At 45.1% G+C, this 27,574-nt stretch overlaps 1 protein-coding gene across 3 annotated transcripts in view; it reads right to left on the bottom strand.

Annotated features, from left to right (window-relative positions):
• LOC140463648 (leucine-rich repeat transmembrane neuronal protein 4-like) overlaps positions 1-22,244 on the bottom strand; it is a 404,939-nt gene extending 382,695 nt beyond the window's left edge. For 2 of the 3 annotated variants that reach the window (XM_072557958.1, XM_072557957.1), the window contains exons 1-2: positions 21,653-22,244; positions 18,666-20,182 (exon numbers count right to left, since the gene is read on the bottom strand). In XM_072557958.1, the coding sequence (XP_072414059.1) occupies positions 18,666-20,182; positions 21,653-21,656 (1,521 nt within the window). In that variant the 5' untranslated portion in view covers positions 21,657-22,244. The remainder of the gene's footprint in view (positions 1-18,665; positions 20,183-21,652) is intronic. The other variant, XM_072557956.1, reaches the window with a different exon arrangement.
• Positions 22,245-27,574: the final 5,330 nt, after the last annotated feature.

Genomic DNA, 27,574 nt, shown 5'->3' with positions numbered 1-27,574 from the left:
TAATTTGACTATGGAACTTCTCTCTGTAATGGCTCCACAAGTCTTCATGGTAGAGGATTCCAGACATTCACTATGGGAAGGATGTTGTGAAACCTGAAAGGGTTCAGAAAATAATTACTAGGATGTTGCCAGGGTTGGAGGGCTTGAGCTATAGGGAGAGGCTGGTATAGGCTGGGGCTGTTTTCCTTGGAGAGTCAGAGACTGAGGGGTGACATTGTAGAGGTTTATACAATCATGAGGGGCATGGATTAGGTAAATGGTCAAGGTCTTTTTCCTAGAGTGGGGGAGTCCAGAAATAGAGGCCATATGTTTAAGGTGAAAGGGGAAAGATTTAAAAAAGACCTGAGGAGTAACTTTTTCACACAGAGGGTGGTACGTGTATGGAAAGAACTGCCAGAGGAAGCAGTGGAGGCTGGTACAATTACAAGATTTAAAAGGCATCTGGATGGGTATATGAATAGGAAGGGTTTGGAGGGTGAAGTGACTAGATTAATTTAGGATGTATGTTTGGCATGGACAAGTTGTACCAAAGGGTCTGTTTCCATGCTGTACGTCTCTATGACTTTGTGACTACCCTTTGGGAAAAGACATGCCTATGTATCTTACTTCTAAATGAGTGTGTCCTTATTCTGTATCTACATACCCAGTTTGAGATTCCCTCAATAGTGGAAACATCATCTCACCATCTCACCAGTCAAGCCCCTTCAGAGTTTTGCGTGTTTCAATAGGTTCACCTGATCTATGAATATGTCAGCCCCACCACTTGTTACTGGGCTTGGGCGGAATGGCTGATGGGTGAAGGGGTTTGTGAGCGGTGATTATTGGGGTTTTCGTTTTGAAAGTTGCATGCTTGCCTCTCCTGGAGTGTAGCCAGTTCCCTCACAGCCTGTGGCTGAGAAAACCACCCAAAGGGGGAAGAGTTAGTGATTCCCAACAAGGCTTAAGTGATGCCCTCCCCACTCTTACTACGTCCTCTTCCAAGGGGCTTGTTAAACTTTCTCTGATGGCTCCACTTCCATATCAAAACTTAAAGAAAGAAAAACTTATATCCCTCAGAACAGGGGTTGGCCATTCAGCTCCTCAAGTCTATTCTGTCATTCAGTCAAATATGGGTAATAGTAACTCAACTCCACATTCCCACCTGTCCCCAATAATCTTTCCTCCTATTGCTTAACAATAATCCATATCTTTCTGGTTCAATTATATTCATGGACTCTGTTTCCACCAACTTTTCAGGAAGAGAATCTCAAAGAATCAGGACTCAAAATCATTTTGTTTGTTTTCAATGAGGAATAAATATTGGGAAGGAAACTGAGAACCTCTGCTTTTTCCCACCTGTAAAACCATATATTCTGTACCCTGAACTGTGAGGTTGAAGCCTTTGTCTGAATGGTGGCATTCAGAACAGTGCAGTACTCTCTCACTTCTGCACGTGGGCATCGGTCTTTGTAGAATCCATCCGGTGTAGAAGCAGACCATTTAACCCCTTGAAACCACATCGACCATCAACCCTGGATTTCATGGCCATTCCATATAACCAGAACGCCTTTGGACTATGGGAAGGAACTGGAGCACCCGGAAGAAATCCAAACTAATGCGGGGAGAATGTGCAAACTCCACACAGACAGTCACTCGAGGGTTGAATCGAACCCGGGTCTCTGATGCTGTTGACCAGTGAGTCACCATGCTAGCCTGTACTGAGCCTGTGCGCGCAGCTCTCAGGTCTGAGGTCTGAGGTTTGAGCCTCATGATTTATAAACAGGTTTGTGACCCACTGAACCAAGATGGATACCAATGTGATAAATGTTGATTTTGTTCTACTTGGTTTGACGTCTAATCAACAAATGCCAATGGCTCCACAAACAGAGGCTAGCTTTCCGAATGAGCAAACCCCTTTCCATCTCTGCCCCACCTGATTTTATCTCCAGGAGGGCAAAGCTTGGGAAGTTGTAGGTTTATCCCATCATTTTATACCCATTTCTAGGTGTGCACTTCCTCGTGCCTTATGCAAAGATTCAGAATAATGCTCAAATAGGGCATTGATGGAAGGTTTTGGTTGACAATGGATACCGTCCCCTGTTTCTGAGCCAGAAGCTCTAGGCTGGAAGCCCACACGATGCTCAAGGAAGCTGTGTTCACAACATGGCCAAATGAGTTCAGTATCAATCTGCAAATCCTTCCAAGACCATATAAAGGGTAAGAGCTGAAGAGATTCCTGGATCACAGAAAGGAAATGGTATCACTCTCCATAGCTCCAGAGTACAATAACTTGCTTGGGAAAACGTCATGTTGCCAAAGCAACTCAGACTTCCTGGGTGAACTGTAACACCCGTACAACAGTAAAGTGACTGACAAGGTTAATTTGTTGATAGTTAAAACTGAACCATGGGGCTGGCGACTGTTTTATTGCAATTTTGCATTCTTCATACCAATATATTCACACTTTGGAGGTCAAGCAACACCAGATATGAATCCATAGATTTAATAAAAAAGAAATCTAATATTTTGCACCTACAACACAGCAGGATGCTCCCCAAGGGACTTGATAGGAATATAATCAGATAAAATATTGACACAGGATCAAGAAAGAAGACACAGGGTGTTTGAGAGAATGTCGAAAGAAGGAGAGGTTAGGTAAAGAGTTCTGGATCTTCTTGTATTTGGCAGATTTCCTGCTGATAGTTTCCGTGCAGTTTCTGCCCAATATTTTGAGCACATTGTACACAGTATAATTCTCCTCTCCAGTCTCACTTGATGGGAGCACAGATTGAGAAAATAAGTGAAGACATCTGTGAGCCCTTGTGACTGATTCATCTGCCATTAATTCTAATGGTTAAAAAGTAAAGCAGTACTACATGTCAATAACCGAGCATTAACCTCGAAATGGAATTTCTGATCGGGGTTCCTACTGAGTAAACTGGCAGCTGCGTCTTTCCAAGTTTAATCTCGCTTTCTTCACTATCTGTTTAATGGGTAATTTTACAAATTACTTTTCTTGAATGCTGTATTGACTTTAATTACTCGTCAGTGGTGCTGTATGATGTGCATTGTTTCCATTCGGCATAGTCTGTCGCTGCATCTGTCCGAGTTGACAGTCTGCAGAGGTACTGCCTCTAGTTAATGATTTATAAGAATTGTTGTAATATTTTGCAAACTGTCTGAGATGACAAAGTGTTTTTTTTAAACAGAGTGGCGAGGAGAGAGGGCACAGAGAAGCAAGGGCTGCTGGGAAGGGTAAGTTTTCCCACTTAAAAAGGGACCGACCTCGGGAGTCGGGCCTCCATCTTTTACAGAGCAATGAGGACCGAGGCCGGAGAGAAGCGAGGGCTGCTGGGGAGGGTAAGTTATTGTTTTTTTTTAAAGTGGGTGTGATGTCTCTGCTGGCCACATCTGCGGGAAGTACATCCAACTCCAGCTCCTCGAAAATGGTGCTGGAGTTGGATGAACTGGGGGGCATCCAGGAGGCTGAGGGGGGAATTGAGAGGATGTACAGGGGGGTGGTCACTCCTCAGACACAGGATAAGGACAGCTGGGTTACAGTCAGGGGAGGAAAGGGAACCAACCGAAAGAACAGGGATCCCCTGTGGCCATTCCCCTCAGCAATAGGTATACCATTTTGGATACTGCTGGTGGGGATGGCCTACCAGGGGGAAGCCATGGTTGTCAGGTCTCTGGCACTGAGCCTGGCACTGAGGCCCAGAAGGGAAGGGGGGAGAATAGGAAAGCACTAGTGGTAGGGGACTCAATAGTTAGATGATTGACAGGAGATTTTGTGGTCAGGAACAGGACTCCTGGAAGGTATGTTGCCTCCCCGGTGCCAGGATGTCACCGATTGGGTTTACAGGATTCTGAAGGGGGAGGGTGAGCAGTCAGAAATCGTGATACACATTGGCACCAAAGATATAGCCAGGAAAGGGATTGAGGATCTGAAAAGTGACTACAGAGAGTTAGGTTGGAAGCTGAAGAGCAGGGCGAGTAGAGTAGTGATCTCAGGTTTGCTACCGGTGCCACGAGACAGCGAGATGAGGAACAGGCAGTGAGTGCAGCTTCACACGTGGCTGTGAGGCTGGTGTGGGAGGGAGGGCTTCAGATACTGAGACCAGCAAGGGAACAGCCACCTCATTGGGGGTTTTCTACAGATCCCCTAATAGCAGCAGGGAGATCAAAGAACTCATAGGCTGGCAGAGTTTGGAAAAATGAAGATGTCGCAGGGTTGTTGTTATGGGTGATTTCAACTTTCCCAATATCGACTGGAACCTCCTTAGTGCAGATGGCTTGGATGGAGCTGTTTTTGTCAGGTGTGTTCAGGAGGGTTTCCTTACTCAGTATGTAGACAGGCCGACGAGGGGAGAGACCATTTTGGATTTGGTGTTCAGCAACAAGCCAGGACAGGTGTCAGATCTCGCAGTGGGAGAGCACTTCAGTGGCAGCGATCACAACTGCCTCACATTTAGCATAGCCTTGGAGAGGGAAAGGAGCAGTTACCGAGGGAAGATATCAGACAGGGAGCAGACATGTTGAGACTATTTAAGGAGCAGTTGTTGCGAGTGAAGCATGAATTTGTTCCTCTGAGGCAGGTAAAAAGGATAAGATTAAGGAGCCTTGGATGATGGGAATAGAGGAGCTTCTCATCAAAAGGAAGAAGGTAGCTTCTGTAAGGTGGAGGAAGCAAGGATCTAGCACAGCTTTAGAGGATTACAGGCTTGCTAGAAAGGAACTCAAAATGAACTGAGGAGAGCCAGGAGGGGGCACGAAAAAGGCTTAGGGAAGATTAGGGAGAACCCAAAGGCATTTTACTCGTACATGAGGAATAAGAGAATGATCAGGGAGAAGGTGGGGCCGGTCAGGGATAGCGGAGGGAACTTGTGCGTGGAGTCCGAGCAGATAGGGGAAGCCCTAACTGAGTTTTTTGCTTCAAGAGGCATGGATAGAGTCAATAGCCAGAAACATTTCCCCAGGGCAGGATTGACTGGCATAAGGGGTCATAGTTTTAAGATATTAGGAGGAAGGTACAGAGGAGATGTCAGAGGTAGGTTCTTTATGCAGAGAGTTGTGAATGCATGGAATGAGCTGCCAGCTGTGGTGGTGGAAGCAGAGTCATTGGGGACATTTAAGCAACTGCTGGACATGCAGATGGATAACAGGGAGTTGAGGGGTGTGTAGGTTAGATTATTTTATTTTAGGTTAGGAATAATCCTCAGCACAACATCATGGGCCGAAGGGCCTGTTCTGTGCTGTACTTTTCTGTGTTCTATGTTCTATGTCCCATCATGCTTTGCCTCTGACTCTGAACAAAACTTTATTGTGCTGAGGCTCTGGGGTAGGGACTGATGACATTGATGAAGGGCTTATGCACGAAACGTCAATTCTCCTGTCCTCCAAGGATGCTGACTGACCGGCTGTGCTTTTCCAGTGCCACACACGTTTTGACTCTGATCTCCAGTATCTGCAGTCCTCACTTCCTCCCAGTTGATTATGACCTTACCACTGATAATGGATTCAGGAGAAGGTGCCCTCTTGACATGTCAGAGGGTTCAGTAGCTCTGAAGCCTCAACAGCCCCACACAGACAACCGCAGTAATGCCACTCACATAGTAACCCCGAACTCCTGGCTAATGTTCTTGCGACTTGCATCAACTCCCACATGGCTGAGAAGGAATTCTAATTCAACCAAAGAAGGGAAAGAAAGAAAAAAAACCCAATCCAATGATGGTCATGTAACCACTGTCAAATGTCGTTAAATAAAAACTCACTGGCTCATTAATGTCTTTTAGAGAAGGAAATCTGCCATCCTTACCCAGTCTGGCCAATACCTATGACTCCAGACCCACAGCAATTTGGTTGAGTCTTAACTGTCCTCAAAAAATGGCCGAGATATTGTGCTTAGACTTGGAATATAGAGCAGTATAGCACAGGAAGAGGCTCTTTGGCCCACGATGTTGTGCCGAACAGCACACCAATTTGAGCTATTCCCTTCTGCCTGTCCTTGGTCCGTATCCCTCCTTTCCGTGCATATTCATAGCCCTATCTAAAAGCTCCTGGAATGATGGGGAAATGAAATTGAGGGACAGACCAGGTGGGATCAGAATGACTTGCTTTTATTCTGTCTGTGGATTTTGTGTCTTGTATTGTCTCAACCTCCTGCAGTTGGATTGATCCATTGCTCCCAGCAGTAGGTGTCCAGTGGGACTGATGAGACTCCTATTAGGGTTGGTTCTTTGCCCTGGCAGTGCAGGTGGAGCTGACCACTGACTTATGTGTTTATGTGTCATGAAAGTGATCTCTTTAGAGAGATGGAAGATAATCATTGGAGCCAGAGGTCACTCAGTTCAATGGCAGTCAGGGAAAAGCTGGATTACCCAACGATACCTCCATCCATTGAACAAATGTAAATAGTTCATGAGTGTGTCTCAGCATGGTGGTGCCCTCACTGTCCTGGACTGCAGTGATTAAGAAAAGAAGATCTAGGCTTTGCAGTCAGAGAGGGATGGAAAACTGTCACTGGACGGGGTTTGGCTGAGATTGCAGGCTTTTATGCTTGAGGCCCTGGCAATAGGGTAGGAAGACTCTGCCTCTAATGACTATGTCCTGTCTCCCCAAAGAGACTATCTCCATTAAACTGACCACACAAGGCAATGGTCAGCTCCACCAGCACTGAATACTAGCAAGGCACACAATCAACCCGAATAGGAGGGTCATCAGTATCATTGTGGAACCTCAACAGGAGGTAAAATAAGAGAAGGCCTTTCTGATCTTCCCTTTTCATTTCATTTCCCCATTATTTATCTCTTTACCCAATTAAAACTTGTCTATTTCAATCCTGAAAATTGTAATCAACTTTCAGTCTCATGTTTTAGAACACAGAACATAGAACATTACAGCGCAGTACGGGCCCTTCGGCCCTCGATGTTGCACCGACCTGTGGAACCAATCTGAAGCCTATCTACCCTACACTATTCCATTTTCATCCACATGTTTATCCAATGACTATTTAAGTGCTCTTAAAGTTGGCGAGTCTACTACTGTTGCATTCCACGCCCCTACTACTCTCTGAGTAAAGAACCTAGCTCTGACATTGGTCTTATATCTATCACCCCTCAATTTAGAGCTATGTCCCCTTGTGTTAGCCATCACCATCCAGGGAAAAAGGTTCTCACTGTCCACCCTATCTAACCCTCTGATTATCTTATCTTCTGGAGAGAGAAATTTGGATTTCCACTATCCTTCTGGTTAAAAAGAGATTTCCTTTATTTACATCCTGGGTCTTAACTGTAAGATTATGCTCTCTTGTTCTAGATTGCTCTATCAGACAGAGAGAGAGAGAGAGAAAAAAAGTTTCTCTCCATATACCCTACCAAAGCCTTCTCATATTTTTATCACCTTAATCAAGCCATCCCTTAAGGGTCTCAATCTAACAGCATACAGAGCTGGAAGCTTCCATCAAAATTTTAAGTTGCCATCATTCTGCATCCTATCCATGGGCAGTCTAACCTTCCAGGGGTGATGTTATTCAGAAGTGGACACAGTTATCTAGTCTGGGCCTGACGAAAGCTGTGTGTGCCTGAAGCATCACAGAAATCCACCTCTTTTCAGGTAAAAACAATCAGCCCTTTCGATTTCCTTTTTACTCCCACCCACGAGTTATTATGCATTTGTCCACATATGTTTAAAACCCCTTGCTTCAATCACTGCTCCTGACTTTCTCCATTTCGAATGTATTCTAATTTGTCACTTTTGAATCCAAAATAGATAACCTCACAGTTGCCCACACTGGACTCCATTTGCTTGGAAACTTTCAAACTCATCCAAACTATCCCAGTCTCCTTGTGTCCCCCAGCCCTAACACCAGTCTGAGCAGTATCTGCGACCAGGGACATAATCCAGTTCCCAAGCAGTGTAAAGCTGAGAAAATATAATCTTTAAAAACTGTAGATCATGTCCAATCAACTTGATATACTTCCTAACTTGCAGAAAAGGAAATATAATTCCTAACTCCTTTATTCATTGAGCTGCTAGTTCCTTCATTGTGGTAGCACAGTGGTTAGCACTGCTGGCTTACAGCACCAGGGACCTAGGTTCAATTCCAGCGCTTGGGTGACTGTCTGTGTGGAGCTTGTACATTTTCCCTGTGTCTGTTTGGGTTTCCTCCCACAGTCTGAAGATATATAGGCTAGGTGGATTGGCTGTGCTAAGTTGCTTACAGGTTGTACAGGCTAGGTTATTTAGCCATGGGATATAGAAGAAAGTGAGGATTGTAGATGCTGGAGATCAGAGTCAAACAATGTGGTGCAGAAAAACACAGCAGGTCAGGCATCCGAGGAGCAGGAGAGTTGATGTTTCAAACATGAGCTATTCTCTCCTGCCTTCCAGCCAGTACCTAATGCAGCTGGCCAGGTTATCCCCAGTCCCAGGATTGTCTTTGGCAGTAATTTTCCATCCAGCTTGGGCAAATGGCATCCGGCAGCCACAGTATCACAGACTTGTTACAGCACACAGAAAGAGACCATTCAGTGTATTGTGCCTGTGCTAGCTCTTCATTATCTTGCATCAATCTCCTGCTTTTCCCCAAACCCTTCCAGGAGAAATGCACATGGGCAACATTACCCATCCATCAATATAGGGCCCTCTTCAATAATACAAAACTCAACTGATCTATGTTCAGCTTTCTAATCAACTTAGATTTGTCCAAGTGCTCGGTCTAATGACAGATTCCAGTCAATTCCCTCTAACTGGTCAAGATTAGAGTGGTGCTGGAAAAGCACAGCAGGTCAGGTAGCATCCGAGGAGCAGGAAAATCGATGTTTCGGGCAAAAGCCCTTCATCCTGCTCCTGATTTTCCTGCTCCTCAGATGCTGTGTTTTTCCAGCACCACTCTAACCTTGACTCTAATCTCCAGCACCTGCAGCACCCACCTCCTTCTAACTGGTGTCAAGTTCTGGCGTTTTATGGTCTCTTTTTCTTAATTATTGGTGTGATACCTGGTCTCTGTTCATAAGATGCTTCCTTATCACTACAGAGGTAGACAGCTTAGTCACACATTGAGACATACCAATGCAAGTTCAGGGGAAACTAACAGCTTTGTAAAGGATAATCTTGCTTCAGAATCTCTATTGTTATAAGTTCCGGAAACACGACGTTAATTCTCTGGCCAACACCATTGAAGATAGATTTCAAAAAGAGAGGCATACGTTCCAAGAATATTGAGCAAGAGTTCCTGTTCCACCTTTAAGCTGATTTGACTTAATTCTCATGGTTATGACAAAGTTCTTCATTGTTATTCATCACTATGGTCCATCCCTGGTACCTGCCCTGAGGGGTTTTGCTTACAAGAAATCAAGAACTCATTCTGGGGTAATGTGTTTGAGAATATTTACTGTGCTGCATTGAGAACTATTTGAAATGTATTGGAAACATAGTGATAGGCTATAGTTTTAGTCATTCCTACCCTTACGAGCTGCAAGATTTTTGAATTTTGACAATCCTCAACTTAGTTGAAATCACTGAAGAACTTGTTATTCTCATTTGTTCCAGTGGTGGCGCCGTAGCCCCCTTCAGAAAAACCTGCTATTCTTAATTCCTCCAGAGGGGGTGCTGTAACCTAGGACAGAAGATGAAAACAAACACCACAAAAAAGAAGCATCATTTCCTCTGTCTAGCCCTGAGTTTGATAGTGGGCGATTGACTATAATACAGTAAAAGTCACAGCTACTTCCTGTTATGTTTTCCCTGTCAAAACTCTACTGTCAGTATAAGATAATAAAGTATTGCTGTGATTATCCAGTGCTTTTGAGGTTGGTTTAGCCCAGTTAGTTGGAGAGTTTGGCTTATAAGGCAGGGTAACACTGATAGAATGGATTCAATCCCTATACCAGCTGAGGTTACCATGAAGAATCTCTCCTTCTCAACCTCTCCGGTACAGCAGCCCTCAGGTTAAACCAGCACCGGTCATCTCTCTTTAGTTAGTAAGACTATGATGACATGACTTGTTACAGGGGCTTTGGTGAGACCAGGTCTGGAATACTTTATACAATTTTGACCTCTGTGTTTGAGGAAGGATATATTTGCATTGGTGACAGTACAGTTAAGGTTCACCAGATTAATATCTGAAATGAGGTGTTTGCCCCGTCATGAGAAGTTGAGGAATTGGCTCAAAATGTTCTGGTATTAGGAAGAGTAGGAAGCAAGATCAATGAAACATCTGATCGTGCAGCGCTTGACGGGGTAAATGCTGAGAAGTTCTATCTGCTGAGTGGGAAATATAAAACATGGGTCTCACACTCAGGATAAGGGGCTCATCATTTAGGACTGAAATAAGGAGATATTATTTCACACAAAGAGTTGTGATGTTTGGAATTCTCTATCCCAGAGGATTGTGGATACATCTTTGTCAAATCGGCTGGAGTAGACAGGGATTTAGTCTGTCAGAGAATTGAGGGATACGGGGGAGGCAGGAGAGTGGAGTGGAAGTTTCTTTAGCAGATTCAATGGGCCAAATGGTCTAGTCCTAATCCAACATCTCGTGTTCTTGTGTATCCACCCTGACACTTTGTTATTTGGATCAAAGACCTGTAATGAATAAATAATGAACCAAAAGTGAAGAGGTTGGCAATTTTAAGAGTCAAAAGTGGGGAAAGAAGGTGGAAATCCATCAGGAGGGAACCAGGATTTACTGACTAGTTATGTGGAACAGTACAGGATCCTGTTTGTGTCACAAATCATCCATGATGTGGGATGGTGGCCAACCATTTCACTTAACAACAGGACCTTTTCTCCCACAATAGGGTGGCATGGTAGCTCAGTGGTTAGCACTGTTACCTCATAGTGCCAGGGACCTGTTTTCAATTCCACCTTCGGGTGACCATCTGTGTGGAGTTTGTATGATATCCCTGTGAGCGTGTGGATTTCCTCTGGGTGCTCTGGTTTCCTCCCACAGTCCAAAGATGTGCAGGTCAGGGTGGACTGGCCATGTTAACTTGCCCATAGTGTCCAGGATAGGTAAGTTAGCCATGGGAAATGCAGGTTTACAGGGTGGGTCTAGGTGGGAATGCTCTTTGGAGGATTGGTGTGGACTTGATGGGCCGAGTGGCCTGCTTCCAGACTTTAGGGACTCTATGAAGTAGCTGAGTACACGGAATGCTTCTACAGTTCTAACTTTGGGGGATGACATTCAGGAGTTGTGTGCATCAGTTGCAAATGACAGAAGCTCCTGGGCCACACTCATGTTGGAAACCCTGAGTAGGTTGTCCTGCCTGTTTCCAAATTGCAGCAAAACCTCCCAGAGTCAGCCCAGACTGGAGAGACTCTCTGCTGTCTGCCTCCTCTGTGTGTTAACTACTCAGGAAATATTTACTCCTGAACAATGACAACTAACACATGGAGAGATAATATAAAATAAACTACACAATTCTAAAGGTTTTGCAAAAACTGAAGGACCAAGGTGTTCACTCTTTTGACGATCAAATAAGCAAAGTAAATTAACTGATTAACCATCCTCTAATGGCGTACTATTGCAAACATCAAAACTTCAAAGGAAATTGCACTGCAGTGTTATTTAGGGAGTTGACGATGTGCTGCAGTCCCTGTGGTGTTCACCAATCACAGAAGCCCTTAAGCATACCACTGGTCACACTGTATGCTGCCTATCTGTGGGCAGGAGGCTGGAGATGTTATTTCAAACTTTACTCTCCATCTTCCACTGCCTGACCTTATTACTGGTTCTTGTGGCCAGTCCCAGAAGCAAAGAGGCCCTCTGCTCTGCCTGACTCTCGCCACACCAGAATGTACTGGCTGAGAGTACAGCGGAGGCAGGTTCACCCAAGAGATAACTGAATCATTATCTGAACAGGAAGGATGTGCAATGCTCCAGAGGAAAGATGTGGGAATGGCACTAGGTGCATTGCTTATCCAGAGAGCAGGCATAGAGATGACGGGCTGACTGGCGTCCTCAGTGCTGGAGCAATTCTGTGATTCCAAGTAGAGATTGAACCTGTAATGCTTGAAACATTACAGGTTGCTGTAATGTGAAGCACTGTTAATGATTAGCTGCCCCAGGATTTCTTGGTGTAGAGGCCCTGTCATTGGGCGCTACTGTTCATCTTATTCAATTTCGTAGTGCACTGTGAATTAGTGTCTCAAAAAGATATGAAGATCCCAAATGGACAACAGAGAGAGGTTGCCAGGGGTCAATATTGGTGATTGGCTTGGTTTGAGCTGTTTAGGATCCTTGTGTGGGAATGGATGGTCCTCAGCCTTAGACCTGCCTAATGACATGTAAGATCTCTTGGAGAGGGATGTGCCACTCAAGAGAAATGGTACATGTTCTGTTTTGATATATATATAAGAACATTGCCAGGTAGAGAATTGATCTGCATGCTGTTACACAAAATATAGGCCTTGGATTTTTATCAAACACTTGGTTAATTTGAATTTCACCCAACCCACTCAATATTTATCCTTTTTTTTATATTGCTCATGCATAAAACAGTGAGCTTGCCTTTTCATGTGAATTAGAGCCATCCAGTATGTAGCTGAAAACATGACTTTAGGGATCATTTTATTATCTTTATCCTTAACAGAAGGTTAAGTTATTCCATTTTGTCCATGTACAGGACTGGCCAAGAGCTGGTCCACCACAGCCAATGACAGTTCAGGACTTTCACAGATGTGGTAACACAGTGGCACAGAGCACTCCCACGTCAGCCATGTCACAGCCAATGACTGTTCACAACATTCACACACTAGCTACACCACCACCAGTGACAGTGGTATTAACGTACAGAAAATAAACTTTGCTGAGTGATCTGTTACTGCACGGGGAAGATGCGGAGAAGCACTTTTTTTTCTAGTGCTGTGCAATGTGATCTGGAACCTGAAAAGGTGGTGGGAACAGAGTCAAAGGAGCTTTCGCAAGGAAACAGGATGAACAACTGCAAAGGAGAAAGCTCCAAGGCAACGGGGAGGGGGCAGGAGGTGGAGTGGGATGTATTGGGCATTCCTTCAAGATACAATGTGGTTGAATGCCGTGTGACTCCAAGAAGGACTGCCTAATGGGATGAGTCCTCACCCAAGGTTGACATCCCACCAGTATTTCCTTGGTATCTCCTGGAATGAGAGGGCAGCACTATAGGACCGCAGCGGTTCAAGAAGGCAGCTCACCGCCAGCTTCTCAAGGGCAACTAGGGATGGACAGTTAATGCTGGCCAGACCGCGATGCCCATGTCCCATGATTAAATGAGAAAAAAACACAAGCTAGGGGCACACCCAGGAGAAAAAAGCAAATTGGGTGATTTATATTTAAAGTTAACATTTCAGGGGAGGGTGGAGCAGAGCGGTCAAACCATTTGAGGTGAAAAGTAAGGTTAAAGTTGAAGCCTATGCAATAAATTCTCTGATGAGAATCCAGTGAGAATTGGTCATTCATCTCCTAACAGCACTGATCACAGACTATGCATTACCAACAGTTCCCTGTCCTGGGACTAAGTCACGGCTGAATATGTGTTAAGACTGTGAAAAAGGTGCAAACATGTTTTCCTGCTTCAGTGAATTCCCAGCAAACTGAAGATAAATGCAGTCAGCTTGCGTTTCTAAAAAAATAGCTTTGCGATTTTCAAGAAACCGTGACAAATGAAACAAAGGCTTTGGTCTGGGACAAAACTGTTGCAATTATGCATCGCTCAGGGGTAAAGGAGATAACTGATTTGAACTTTGCTCATTTTGAATCTGTCTGTCTCTCCTCCTGCGCTCTAATCTAAATGGAATAGGTTGTTTACATTTTCATGGATTGCCGCTCAGCATTTTTAATACCTGCACTGTGCCTCCTTTCAATCTTCAGCATCTCTTCACCCCCCTCACTGAGAACTGCCAGTCCCAAAATAGTCCTGGCTTCAGTGCTCTCAATCATTGCCAATGTACCATCAGGTCGGGCACACAAAACCCAGAGGGCACCTGGCAGAGAGTGGCGGCTGGAGAGAGCTGCTCATCTCTGAGACCAAAGTGGGCATCGATGTAAACAAATTCCACTAATGGATTAAATCAAAACATGATGAGAGACGACAGAGAATGTGGACCAACTGCCATGAGGTGTGTTTTTTTTATTATTTATAAGTGGGATGTGGCAATCATGAGCCATTTATTGTCCATTCCCAGAGAGCCAACCCATATTGCACTGGGTCTGGAGTCACATGTAGACCAGATCAGGTAAGGATAGCAGATTTCCTCTTTTCATGGAAACTGGTGAACCAGATGGGTTTTTCCAACAATCATAGAGCCATACAGCATGGAAACAGACCCTTCAGCCCAACTCATCCATGCTGACCAAGTTTCCCAGTCTAAACAAGTCTCACTTGCCTGCATTTGGTCCATATCCCTCTAAATTTTTCGTATTCATGTATTTATCCAAATTATTTTAAATGTCACAATTTCACCTGCACCTACCACTTCCTTTGGCATCTCATTCCACGTTCAAACCACCCTATGTGTGACAAAGTTTCCTGTCAGGTCCCTTTTAAATCCCTCTTCTCTCTCCTTAAAAAATGACCCTAGTTTTAAACTCCCCCCCCCCCCCCCATTCACCTTAACCATACCCCTCATGATTTTATAAACCTCTATGAGGTCACCCCTCAACCTCTGACCCTCCAGGGGAAAAAAGCCCCAGGCTGTCCTTAAAACTCAAGCTCTCCAATCATCATTGGACTTTTAATTCCAGATTTTTATTGAATTCAAATTCCTCCATCTGTCGTGGCAGTATCAAACCTGGGTCACCCACAATGTTAGCTGTGTCTCTGGATTGCTACTTGAGCAATAATCCCACTAGGCGATTATTTCACAAACTTAGGGCACGGATACATTTCAGGGGTAGCTCCATGTTTGGAAATGGAGGGTCTACTGTGAGGGTATGCCCTGTGGCAATGGTGGCACGCTGGCTTAGCGGTTAGCACGGCCGGGGACCTGAGTTTGATTCCATCCCCTGGGTGCCTGTCTGCGTGGAGTCTGCACGTGCACCCCTGTGTCTGTGTGGGTTTCCTCTGGGTGCTCCGGTTTTTTTCCCCCACAATCCCAAAGATGTGCAGGTTAATTGGGTTGGCTATGGGAAATGCAGAGTTACAGGGATAGTTACAGGGCGGGATGCTCTAGGGAGGGTCAGTGTGGACTCGATGGGCCGAATGGCCTGTTTTCACACTGACGGGATTCTATGATCCTCAATGATTTATGAATGGAGTGCGTTGGTTCAAGAAGGCAGCTCACCACCACTTCCTTCAGTGTGGCTCGTGATGGTTAGTACATACTGGCCTTATCAGTGACTCACACTCACTGGAAAAGCATTAAAGGGGACCCTGGCATCTCGGACCTGCAGGGCAAAATGGGCTATTTCTGTTCTGAAGATTCCTTGCAACAAATGCAATGGAGAATGTGCATTTAAACATGGAAGTACATACTTCTCGATTGTTTTCCTGCCAGTGGCATGATAAAAATGAAGTGAATGATATTTATCGGTGAGATGCAGGGTAATGCAGTAACACCTATTGACCTGAATGGCACTATATCACTGCCCTTCCAGGCATAACCTGCTGCAATCAATTCACTAGCCATACTGTAGAGGTGAGCTGAAAATGATACTGTTTCTCGTAAATATATGAGTCTGTCCACTGGTGTAGGCTATAACTCAACTGCAACAGCATTAGTACAGCTCAGACACCATGTATTTACTAATTCAATTGGGGAAAGTAGGAAATCATCCCTGTTTCAATTAAATAATGGTCATACATCACAACTTTTAGAAAGATAAAGCATAATTCTAACAACCCGCATTAGGAGCAGTGCCTGTTGCTTATGATTATACTGTGTGCGTTACTAAGCCCTGGCAAAAAAAACTAGCTGGCAGTGAGTAGGGAGACCTAGTTTTCTATGCTGCATCTTCTATGAAATTGATCCTGGATCTTTGCATTTCAAGTCACAGTGCTTATTATGCTGGTCCTTTCCATTGTGTTAAATGAAAATAAGCAGAGAAGTGTCTGTTGCTCCAATTATGGCATCAGAGGCCTCCATTTTCCAACACTGTCACTCTGCAGAGGTTACACTTATGTTTAGTCATAAACCTGACAGTGTCTTAGTTCTTCACCCAACGAAACACTGGCTATATTATTCTGGAAAACCCATGCAGTACGATTGGCACTGGCGACCGTGTCGGGCTAATTAACAGTCTCGTTTCTGAGTAAGGCTTTGTGTGATAGATTTTCCTCTGCACTAGCCAGCCAGAATTTAAAATACCTTCCTGCCCTGTTTAATTATTTCTCTTTAGTTTATTGATCCTGTTCCACATACTGTGGAAAACCATTCACAGTCTTCTATCTGTCACCGCTCCTTTGTAAAATAGGCAGACTCAGAGGATTAAACTTACAAATTTTGCAAAACAAAAACACCACAACAGGTTTTTGTAGGTCAATTGCAACAGCTACCCCCCCACCCTCCCCACCTCCCCAGACCCCCACCTGCCACATCAGAGGAATATTTGCGCATTTTAAATTCCCTTGAGTTACCCATTGCTTCTTAACTCAGGTCGACTTCACAGTCATATTCCTTGAAGCAAGCCACCCGCTATGGATGAGTTGAAATGTGTCAGAGATGAATGCCACCGCTGATTTTCCATCCTTTACTACTGTCTAGCACTTTGCCTTTGGTCACCGCCTCCCCCAACCGTATGGTTTTGTCTGAACAGTAGCCACACTGGAAACCCCAGCCTGAACATCATGTATGGAACACATCGTCTGAGACGTGCCAGTCTGCTCCTCATCGTCCTTAAGCAGCTGCGAAAATAATTTAGCAAGCCTCACCACTCAGCAGGCACATTCATAAATATTTCACAATGTCACTTCAGACATTGGTGGCCATACTTAACAGGTTGGGAAAGACTTCCTAATGCAGCAGAGAGATGTTGAACAGGATCAGGAGGAACAGCAAACACATTAGAATATCTTACATTGAGGGGATATTTTCAAACCCACCTGTCTTCAAATAGCAAGGGCTGACTACTTTAAAAGATGCACATGGTTCCACCTGACCCATTAACCACACCAACTGATAATTATCACTTCCTCAAACCATTACATAATTACAGGTATAGAAAGATTCAATATTGGAAGGGCTGGAGGAACAACTTCACTTCTGTTCTCTTTGCTAAAACAAAAAATGCTCGCAGTCATATGAGTTCAGAAACTATACAATTCATCTGTTTAGTTAAAATCAGTGTCCTCAAATTCACAAGCTTTTGTTGCTTTTGATGGTTTATACGATCTTGTGTTTCTAAGCCGATATCATGCTGAATATCTGATGGAAGATCCCCACCTCCTCTCTCCCAGCTTTCTCTGATGTCTGGAGTCATTTTTGGATGAAGAAACAATTGGAAGAATGAAGCAGCCCACGTTTTATTTGCCGGTTGTAAAATGAGTAACGGTGTCACTTCAAGCGCTTCACCTGAGGGACTCAGTGCCAACCCAAGGCATGCCCAGATTGTAGACCAAGGGGCTACATTACCAATCTCCAGGGACTGACATAGCTTCAGCCTCTGAAGAGAACACTGTCAAGCATCAAGCCAGCAAGCATGCCTGCTCTCCATTCCACACTGAGGTAAGGAAGAGGAGCAAGCCATTCGGCCCTTTGAGCTGCAATTCTATTATTTAGATAAAGGCTTATCTCCACTTCAGTCCTCATTATCCATCTATCATGTACATCTCTTTAAGTCTTCCCCTGAAAAACATATTGATCTCAATTTTCAATTGACAACCACCCATCCTCCACCTCACAGTGAGAGAGTTCCAGGCATTCTAACAATTCACTGGTGTTTGTGTTAAAAGGAACTGATTTCACCCCTTGGCAGGCTGGAATCAATTTCAGCTCCTTGATCTCAAATCCCCTACCAGATGAAGGAGTTGCCCCCCCCACCCCCACCCCACCCCACCCCCAAATCTCCCTAAATGAATCTGTTCATTGTTCTAAATGTCTGGGCTTGCAGCCTTTGGATAAACTACCCTTTACTGATTCTGAGAGACTGGGCAAATTCCCTCACACCATCCTTCAGCTCCCATTGAGAGGAAGCTTGCACTGTGTCAATGTGGCAGAGGCCCCCGCTCCCCACCCCCCCCCCCCCCCCAACCAAAGAATCTGAACCACATGCAGCTGAGATTTCGGCAATGCATCGCAGATATTCAATGGGGTGCAAGTTAAAGTTCAGAAAGAGCTAATGACTGATTTAATTTCGGTTTAAGCAGCAGCTGTCAGATTCAAATAACCACGATGGAGCCAGAAGCCAGGCTAGCAATCAGCTGAATTAAACACAGCACGCAGAATGGCACTGGAGGATAGATCGAGGTTTAAACCTGCACTTAATACTGGACAAGAAAGCAACATGATGTTTCGAAAAACTAGGCACAGCTGTGATGAAAGCAGTGACAGACCTTTTGAGAAATTATCATTCGATGACACATATTTATAGCTGTTTAAAGTCTAAATACGTTTTTAGCAAAGAATGCATTGTCAACCAAACAGCATTTTACATGGGGAATGCAACAACAGAGAGACCTTCTGTCAATTTCATTGAGAAAGGGGGACAGTTCCAACCTAGTTCCCCGCCATAGTTTCACCCGTCGCTGCGCTTTATAAGAAGTTCATACCTCACATTCCCTGGAGCCTGATTTACTAAAGGTGCACGGAGCTGCTCCATTCATCAACATCTCAGTGGCCTCAGCGTGGGCAGGTTTATAATCAACATAATACTCCTGGGTGCTGGGGACCATTTGTCTCAAAGACTGCCTCTTCTTTTTCCGATGCCGATGCCCCAGCGAGCGCTGCTGGAATTGCTTCATGCTGGCTGGGTACCGCTTCCAGGACACATAGATGACCAGCAGGATGACCAGTACTGAGAGGAACAGGGCCACACTCCCCGCTATGATCTTGTGGAAGGAGATGGGTTCCCCCAAGTCAGGGTCGGAGCTGGCATCAGTGGGGCTGGCACTGGCTGCGGGCACGGGCTGGCCTTTGACCTCCCCGTTGGCTTTGGGAAGTCTCGTTCGGAAGGTGGGCCTGGCGGACAGCTTGGGCACGGCTTGGGTAGAGACCCTCTGCTTTTTGATGCAGAGCTCATAGTTATCGACGGCGTCCATGACCTGCTCACCTTGCAGTGCCTTGGGACCGGCACACAGCATGGTGCTCTCCCTCCGACCTTTGAACCTCTTCAGCCAGTTGACCAGCGAGCAGATATTGTGGTTGCACTCCCACATGTTCCCGGCCAGGCTGATGGAGCTGAGCGAGATCCAGGACTCTAGGATCTCCTGCCCGATGGTGGTCAGCTTGTTGGAGTCCAGCTGCAGGGTCTGCAGGTTGGGCACACACTGGAAGACGTTGGGCCCAATGGCCTGGATCTCGTTGCCGGAGAGGTCGAGCTTCTCCAGGGAGCTCCAGGTCCACGACATGCCCTGGATGACCACACTGATCTTGTTCCACTGCAGGTAGAGGATGCGCAGGGCCAGGAGCCGGGGGAAGTGGCCCAGGTTGACCTTGGAGAACTGGTTGTGCTCCAGGTGGAGTTCCACCAGGCGCCCGAGGCCGGCGAAGGCGTTCCGGGCCAGGCTGCGGATCCGGTTGTAACCCAAGTCGAGGAACTCCACGTTGCGGCAGTCCTGGAAGATCCGGACTGGCACCGTCCGCAGGCGGTTGGACCTCAGGTGCAGACTCTGGAGTTTGCGGAGACCCCGGAACTGCTCAGGCTGCAGCACCTGCAGCTGGTTGTAGGACAGGTCCAGGTTACGGAGGTTACTGACCGGCCGGAAGGTCTGGTTGGAAAGGGAGCTGATGCGGTTGGAGCTCAGGATCAACTCCTTGAGTCGATGGGCTCCAGCGAAGGCCTGCTCGTGGATCTGGTCAATGTAGTTGTGGTCCAGGTACAGCCAGGTGAGCTGCTTGAGACCCAGGAACTGGTTGGGTTGCAGTTGGTGCAGGCTGTTGTAGCGCAGCGAGAGGCCCAGGGAGCCCGGGGACAGGTTCGGAGGGATCTCCTGCAGGCTGAGCGACTCGCAGTACACGATTTTCCCGTGGCATCTGCAGTTGGCGGGGCAGCCCCGCTCGGCCGCGGCAGTGACGACGCTCAGGAAGACAGTGGGAGCCATCACCAACACTGCGATCCCACTGAGACCTGCAACAGGGAGACGGAATCGTTCAGACTCAGGATCAAACCCTTCCTGTTTCACCGGTGAAAATCAGACATTGCACATCATGCTTACTATCATCAACTTTTACAGTTTTAGCAATGGGCAACATTGCAACCACACACAAGGGGTGGTATGATGGCTCACTGGTTAGCACTGCTGCCTCACAGTGCCAGGAACCCAGGTTTGATTGCAGTCTGTGTGGAGTTTTCACATTCTCCCCACATCTGTGTGGGTTTCCTCTGGGTGCTCTGCTTTCCTCCCACTGTCCAAAGATGTGCAGGTTAGCTGGATTGGCCATGCTAAATTGCCCATAGCGCTCAGGAATGAGTTCGTCAGGGGTTAGAGCAGAGTAATAGGATAGGGGAATGGGTTTGGGTGGGATACTCTTCAGGGGGCCGGTCAGGAGGGGCCTGTTTCCACACTGTGGGGATTCGACTCTATTCTGTTCTGTTCACACGCCACATGACTCTAGCAGCGATGGAAAGAATCCAGAGGAGAATTACCAGGATGTTGTCTGGGCTGGAGAGATTCAGTTGTGAGGAGAGATTGGACAGACTGGGCTTATTTCACTTTGAGCAGATGAGACTGAGAGGGGACATGATTGAGGTGGACAAAATTATGAGGGACATAGACAGGGTAAACAGGATACTGGAGGGACCAGTGACCAGGGGCATAGATTTAAGGTAAAGGGCAGGGGCTTTAAAGGGACCGTGAGGATTTTTAAAAATCCAGACGATGATGAGGATTTGGAACTCACTGCCTGTCAGTGTGGGAGAGGCCGAAACCCTCATGACATTTTGACAAGTATTTAGGTGTGCACTTGTGATACCAAGGCAAACAAGACGATGGGGCCAAGTGCCAGAAAGGGGATTGGAATACTTAGGCAAAACTCAGAACAAAACTGTAGATGCTGCAATCAGAAACAAAAAACAGAATTTGCTGGAAAAGCTCAGCAGGTCTGACAGCATCTGTGGAGGGAAATCAGAGCTAACGTTTCAGGTCCAGTGACCCTTCCTAAGTGAGGTGGGGGTTTTTTTGACTAGCACAGATGGGCTGAAGAGTCTTTTTTTTCTGTGCTGTAGCTACATATGACGCTCCGCCTAATTGAAAGGGAAAAAAAATCTTTGAAATCTTGGCTATTGCTAAGACATAATCTTTCCCTATACACAGAGATCACAACTTTAAGCAAAACCCTTTGGAAAATGTAAAGTGTAATCTCACCCTGCACATACACACACATGCATGTAAACACACACACACATATAGCTCACAACTTTAAGTATAAAGCAAACCTCCTTTCAAATATTTGCTGTTTTAAGATATAATCTTATCTTGCAGCCGCACACACATGCACTGGCCGCAACTTTAATGTAGACCCTCAGATTTCAAGCAACTTAAAGCAGGATCCCTAATTGCCTGTGACTGTGGTGAAGGGGAGAGAGGCAGGACCTTACCCATCCTGCGCAGGCTGCCCGCTGGTCAGGCGCTGTCCACGGTACCTGCAGCGAGGCACACTAGCTCGGCCGCGCCGTCGCCAGCCCGCCTTGGCGGGCACCCATGGGTGGGAGTCGCAGCCCCTTGGATGTGCACAGTTTCTGTCCTCTCTCCAAACATCACTCTCTAATCAGCCATGGAGAGCTCCGTGCGGGCTCGCCCAGCTCCCTCTCCCAGTCTCTGTCTCTCTCTCTCACACACACTGAGACACAGAGAGGCAGCAGCCAGAGGTCTAACTGCAGCACACAGTGAACTTCTAATTTCCCCGTTCTGCTCCTCGCCCGACGACTCCAGAGTAAAACCTCCTTTCAGCAGCACCCAGGAGCTCTGCAGTAGTTTTGTTATTTTTCTCTGTGTGTGTGTGTCTTGTGTGTAGCCAGCTCCAGATTCCTCAAGAAAATCCAACGCTTTCACTGTCACCCAGCAGAATCAAGGTGTTGTTTGTTTTTTCTTCCCGGTTGCAATGGACAGCTCCCCGGCTCCCAGCCTCTCCTCTCGAAGCTCTTGCCACTGTTGCTTCCGATAGACTGACACCGAAGTCTTATGTAAAGCTGCCCCCGCTGGAGAGAGTTATTATGGGCATGTGCAGAAGTTCCTCGCTCCCCCCACTCCGCCTCCCATGTTCCACACGAGTGAGCTCTTACATCAAGGGCGGGGGATGGGGGGGGGCGGTGGGAGAGCTGGTAAGGGACTTAATTCATAAAATTTATCATTGTACATTCTGATAGCACGATATGGATCTACTCTGAACAGCAAAGCAAGCCATTGTTTCTCTGCTACTGTACCTGACGATTGTTTCAACGGTGATTGTGTGACAAACATTGCATCCTGAGGGATTTTACCTCGCTCCCAATCTCTCCTTTCCCCCAACTTCCCCCCCCCCCCCCCCCCCCGCAACCTCCCCCATCCCCCAAATGTTGCTGTGCCACTCAATACCGCCTCTAACCTTAGAGTGAGCCTGTCTGCAACTCCCAGCTGTGAGTTGCCCCTGCCAATGGGAAACAAACATGTTTGGACAGACCAAAGTCATCTTCTGCTGTGTTAATACTTACCTCGACAGGCAACACTTTTTTCTTTGTAGTTAGAGAGCAGATTGTTAAGGTACATTTGAAAAACATGTTGAATATTGCAAACAATGCAATAAAATTCAACCTTTCACCTTTTAGATTGCTCCAATCTGAGGTACCTCAATTCAATCTCAATACTGACACAATCTTTGTCAAAATGCAACATAACCTGGATAAATTCCAGGCTTGGGCTGACATATGGCAGGTAATATTAGTGCTACACAGATGCCATGCAATGACAATCTGTAATAAGGGAGATTTTAGCCACCATTGTCCCCTGACATTCAATGATGTTACTATCGCTGAATCCCCCACTATCAACATCCTGAGGATTACCATTGATCAGAAACTCAACTGGACTCTCCACATAAACACAGTGGCTACAAGAACAGGTCAGATATTAAGAATACTGCATTGAGTAACCCACCTCCTGACTTGCCAAAACCTGTCCACCATCTACAAGACACAAGTCAGGAGTGTGATGGAATGTTCCTCAATTGCCTGGATGGCTGCAGCTCCAACAACAGTCGAAGTCATCCAGGGCAAAGCAGCTTGCTTGATTGGCAGCACATTCACGAACATCGACTCCCTTCACCACCGATGCCTAGTAGCAGCAGTGTGTGCCATCGGCAAGGCGCACTGCAAAAACTCACCAAACATCCTCAGACAGCACCTTCCAAACCCATGACCACTTCCCTCCAGAAGGACAAAGCCAGTAGATGCATGGGAACACCACCTTCAAGTTCCTCTCCAAGCTACTCACTGTCCTGACTTGGAAACATATTACCATTCCTTCATGGTTGCTGGGTCAAATACCTGGAATTCCCTTCCTAAAGGCATTGTGGGTCTACCCATAGCACATGGACTGCACTGGTTCAAGAAGGCAGCTCACCCCCACCTTCTCAAAGGTAACTAGGGACGAGCCATAAATGCTGGTTCAGACTGTGACATGATTATCCCATAAATGTATTAAAGTTTACGCCTTATATTTGTATGGGTATGTGAAATTTAGCTGGAGTACTCTGTACAGTTACAGCCAGCACAATGCAGGAAAGATATGAAAACGTTGGACAGAGTGCAGAACTGACTTACAAGAATAGTTCCAGGGATGAGAAACTTCAATTATGAGGATAGATTAAAGAAGTTAGGATTTTTCTCTTTGGAGAGAAGAAGGCAGAGAGGAGATCTGGTCAAGGAATTCAAGACAATGATTGGGCTGGACAGAGGAGATGGCACAAAATTGTTCCTGCTCATGGAATGAAGCAAAAAAACACAGATTTAAAGTAAGTGCAGATTCAATGTTATCTGCTAAAAGAAGTAAGGTTGAAATGAGGAAATGGCTTTTTCATACAGCAAGTAGTTAAGGTAGCGAAACCACTGCCTGAAATGGTGGAGGTTGTTTCAATTGAGATATTAAGATCGTAAGATCATCATTTAAGAAATTGTAATAGGAGGATGCTCTTTGGTCCATTGAGTCTGCTCCATAATTCAAGTGGGTATGGGATACTTAACTGGATAAAAATAATGTGCAAGGAGCAAGAGATTGGCATTAGATAATGATGCTCAGTTAATGACCTGAATGGCCTCTTTCTGCATTATGACATTTCAGTGAATCTGTGAACAAAGAGCATTGGTACGTGGGGATTAGTGGTGTGGGAGTAATGTCACTGCACTAGTAATCTGGACATTCCAGGTAAACCTTTGGCTCCCTGGGTTCCTCAGAGGTGAGGTTTTCTTTTGTTTGAAACTCACCTGGTTTACTAATGTCCTTCAGGGGAGGAACTATCTGTCATCCTGACCTGGTTTGGCCTACACATGACTCCAGATCTGTAACAAAGTGGTTGATTCTTAACTGCTCTCTGCAAAGGTCAAATAATCCACTCTCTTCATGGGCAGTAGGATGGACAATAAATGCTGGCCTTGATAATTACACACATATCCTGTGACAGAATGAAAGAAAAGGGGAGTCAAATTGTGTGGTTACAGGATGTTATGACTCTAATGGGAGGAGTGAGATGTTAATCCACCCCGTCACCTCATGAGCCATTTAGAAAGTTTAATTGGTTATTTAATCACCAAAATAGTCAATATATTCCTTATGTTTCTCTTTCTTATTGCCATTCAGCGCAAAATAGGGTACCATCAGGTTCCTTGAATACAGTCAAAAATGAATTATTTATTATAAACAAACTTATTCTTACAGTAAATGGCAAAACTGGTTAACAACTGAGCTTTTATTCATTGCCAAAATCCCAAATCACGCACCATCATACAAAAATAAAGACATTACAAATCTGCAGGGATAATACAGATTTTTAACCGAAGGCAAAATGGAAAATTCCTGGATTGAACCAAGATTTCTTCCTGTTGCATGAGAGAGATAGATCTTTCTGTTGCCAGCTTTTCGGAGGTTTATTCCTTCAACTGACAGACCAAGGCATGTGCTGAAACAACAGTTTTCATTCAAAGGCTGTTGCTAGTCAACCTTCAGTATGTGACTCCAATTTATTCAATCCAAGTTATTCAAGGAATTAAAGTCATAAAACCCATCTCTCTCTTCTCTCTTAAAAGCTTTACATGTCTGCTTTCTGTTAAGTCATTTGACTTCTAACCAAAACAGGCGGGCAACAGCTCATATTAAACTTTTGATTTCAGTAATTACAAGTGAACATAGCACCCAGAAATCACACGTCCCTTGAACACTCTTTCAGCCTAGAATGTCCAACCATTTCATATTCCATTTTCTCATATTCCTTAAGTAAAACATGTGTATTCTCAAGAGGGAACTAACTCTCGAGATCACAAGAATGATAGTTAAGATTTCCAACTTTCTCCTGAAGCTCCACAAATTGAGATTAGCTTCCTGGGCAACTCAGAAGAAAAATTGCAGAGTGGTTCAATACATTTTTAAACTATGTTCTTTGAGGATTTCTGTTAGTTATAACTCTTTGGCAATAAGAAAGAGCTATTTGACTAACAGTCTTTAAGGCAATGGATGATGTTTTTAAATTGGTCCAAAGCAATTGAGCATGATGTGTGCTGATGTATTGGTTGACCGTTGGCAGGTGTGATTGGAGCTTAATTGGTGGGGGTTGAGGTGGGAAAACTATCAGGAATATGTTCAAGCACCACTGCCAATCCCAAGTAGAGTCTTAGAGTCATACAACACAGAAAGAGACCTTTTGGTCCAACCAATCCATGCCCAAAAAAATCCCAAACTAAACTAGTCCCACCTATCTACTCCTGGCCCATATCCCTCCAAACCTTTCCTATTCATGTACTTATTCAAAAGAAAAATCCCAGCCTGTCCGGTCTTTCTTTAGCACTCAAACCTTCCATACGCGATAACATCCTGGTAAATCTCTTCTGAACCCTCTCCATCTTAATAATAGCTTTCCTCTAACTGGGTGACCAGAACGGGGAGCAATATTCCAGAAGAGGCCTCACCAATGTCCTGTACAACCTCAACATGACGTTCCCAACTCCTGTACTCAGAGGACAGAGCAATTAAGGCAAGCGTGTCAAATGTCTTTTTAACCAACTTGTCTGTATGTGACCCAAACGTCAAAGAATTATGTCCCTGAACCTCTAGGTCCTTCTGTTCCACAACACCACCCAGCACGCTACCGTTAATTGTATAAGCCCTCCCCTTGTTTGTTGTACCAAAATGCTACCTCACGTTTATCCAGCTTGAACTCCATTGGCCATTGTTTGGTCCGTTGGCCCATTTGATCAAGATCCCTTTGGCACAAGGGCTGCCCTGTCATATGTTTCTGTCATATGTTTCTGTTTGTCCAATGCCCGATTGGGATGACAAAGTCACAACAAAACATATCAAAATCCCCCTCCTTCCAAACGATGAAAATACATTGAACCATTAATGTTTGTTTTCACAATTGGAGGAAGTCCAAAAATGCAGAAAAAAATTATAATTAATCTGTAATTGGAATGCCTGTTGCTTCTCAAAACGTACTGTTGATCATGAGCCTGGGAGTGGTACCAGGAAGACTGTCTCCCCTTAGGCAAATACAGATTTTAATAAGCAAAAACAAAATATTTTTAATTTGGAATAAAAAAGTCTTCAAGAATTTTAAACCTCTGATAAAGATCAAAAATTAAATTCTGTGAGGTAAACTCCTTGTGTTATATTACATTCTTCCAGGTTTCATATTGTTAGAATGAGTTGTGGTCACAGGGACATTTAATTTTGTTCTTCTCTTCGATTTAAGTCAAAACCTAACACCAAACAGCAAGACTCCAGAAGAAGGAAGCAGCTTCCCAATACTTTGAATAGAATTCCCCTGCTATGGTTCATAGAACTGTCGATTAATGCATTTGTTCTGGCCAGCTGTGGACTATCTATTTGCATGCTGCTCACTGTAATATAGCACAATGGCTTTATAAACAAACGATTCATTTTTCTGCCTTCTCTGAGTAATAAATAGAAATAATTTGACAATGGTACAGCCTCATATAAATGCAAACACATATAAAGAAAGAAAGACATGTATTTGCATAGAGCTTTTCACCACCTAAGGACATGGCAAAACATTTTACAACCCACAGAGTGCTTTGAAACATAGTCACTGTTGTATCAAATGAAATGTAGCAGATACTTTGAGAACAGCAAGCTCCCACAAGCAGAAATGCTACAGCCTCTTTCAAAGATGTTGGTTCAGGGAATATTTCTGAAATGGGAACCAAGCCTGAAATCTCTCTGCGTCAAAGGGGACGTATTACAACTGATAACTCAAAGTGAATTAAAAAAAACATGATGATTGCCACACTGGCAACAATAATCTCCCCAAATTTGTG

This window comes from Chiloscyllium punctatum, chromosome 38, assembly GCF_047496795.1.
Source record: "Chiloscyllium punctatum isolate Juve2018m chromosome 38, sChiPun1.3, whole genome shotgun sequence".
NCBI lineage: Eukaryota > Metazoa > Chordata > Chondrichthyes > Orectolobiformes > Hemiscylliidae > Chiloscyllium > Chiloscyllium punctatum.
Note: the sequence above shows the minus strand (reverse complement) of the source record. Positions and strands in the feature narration are given on the sequence as shown.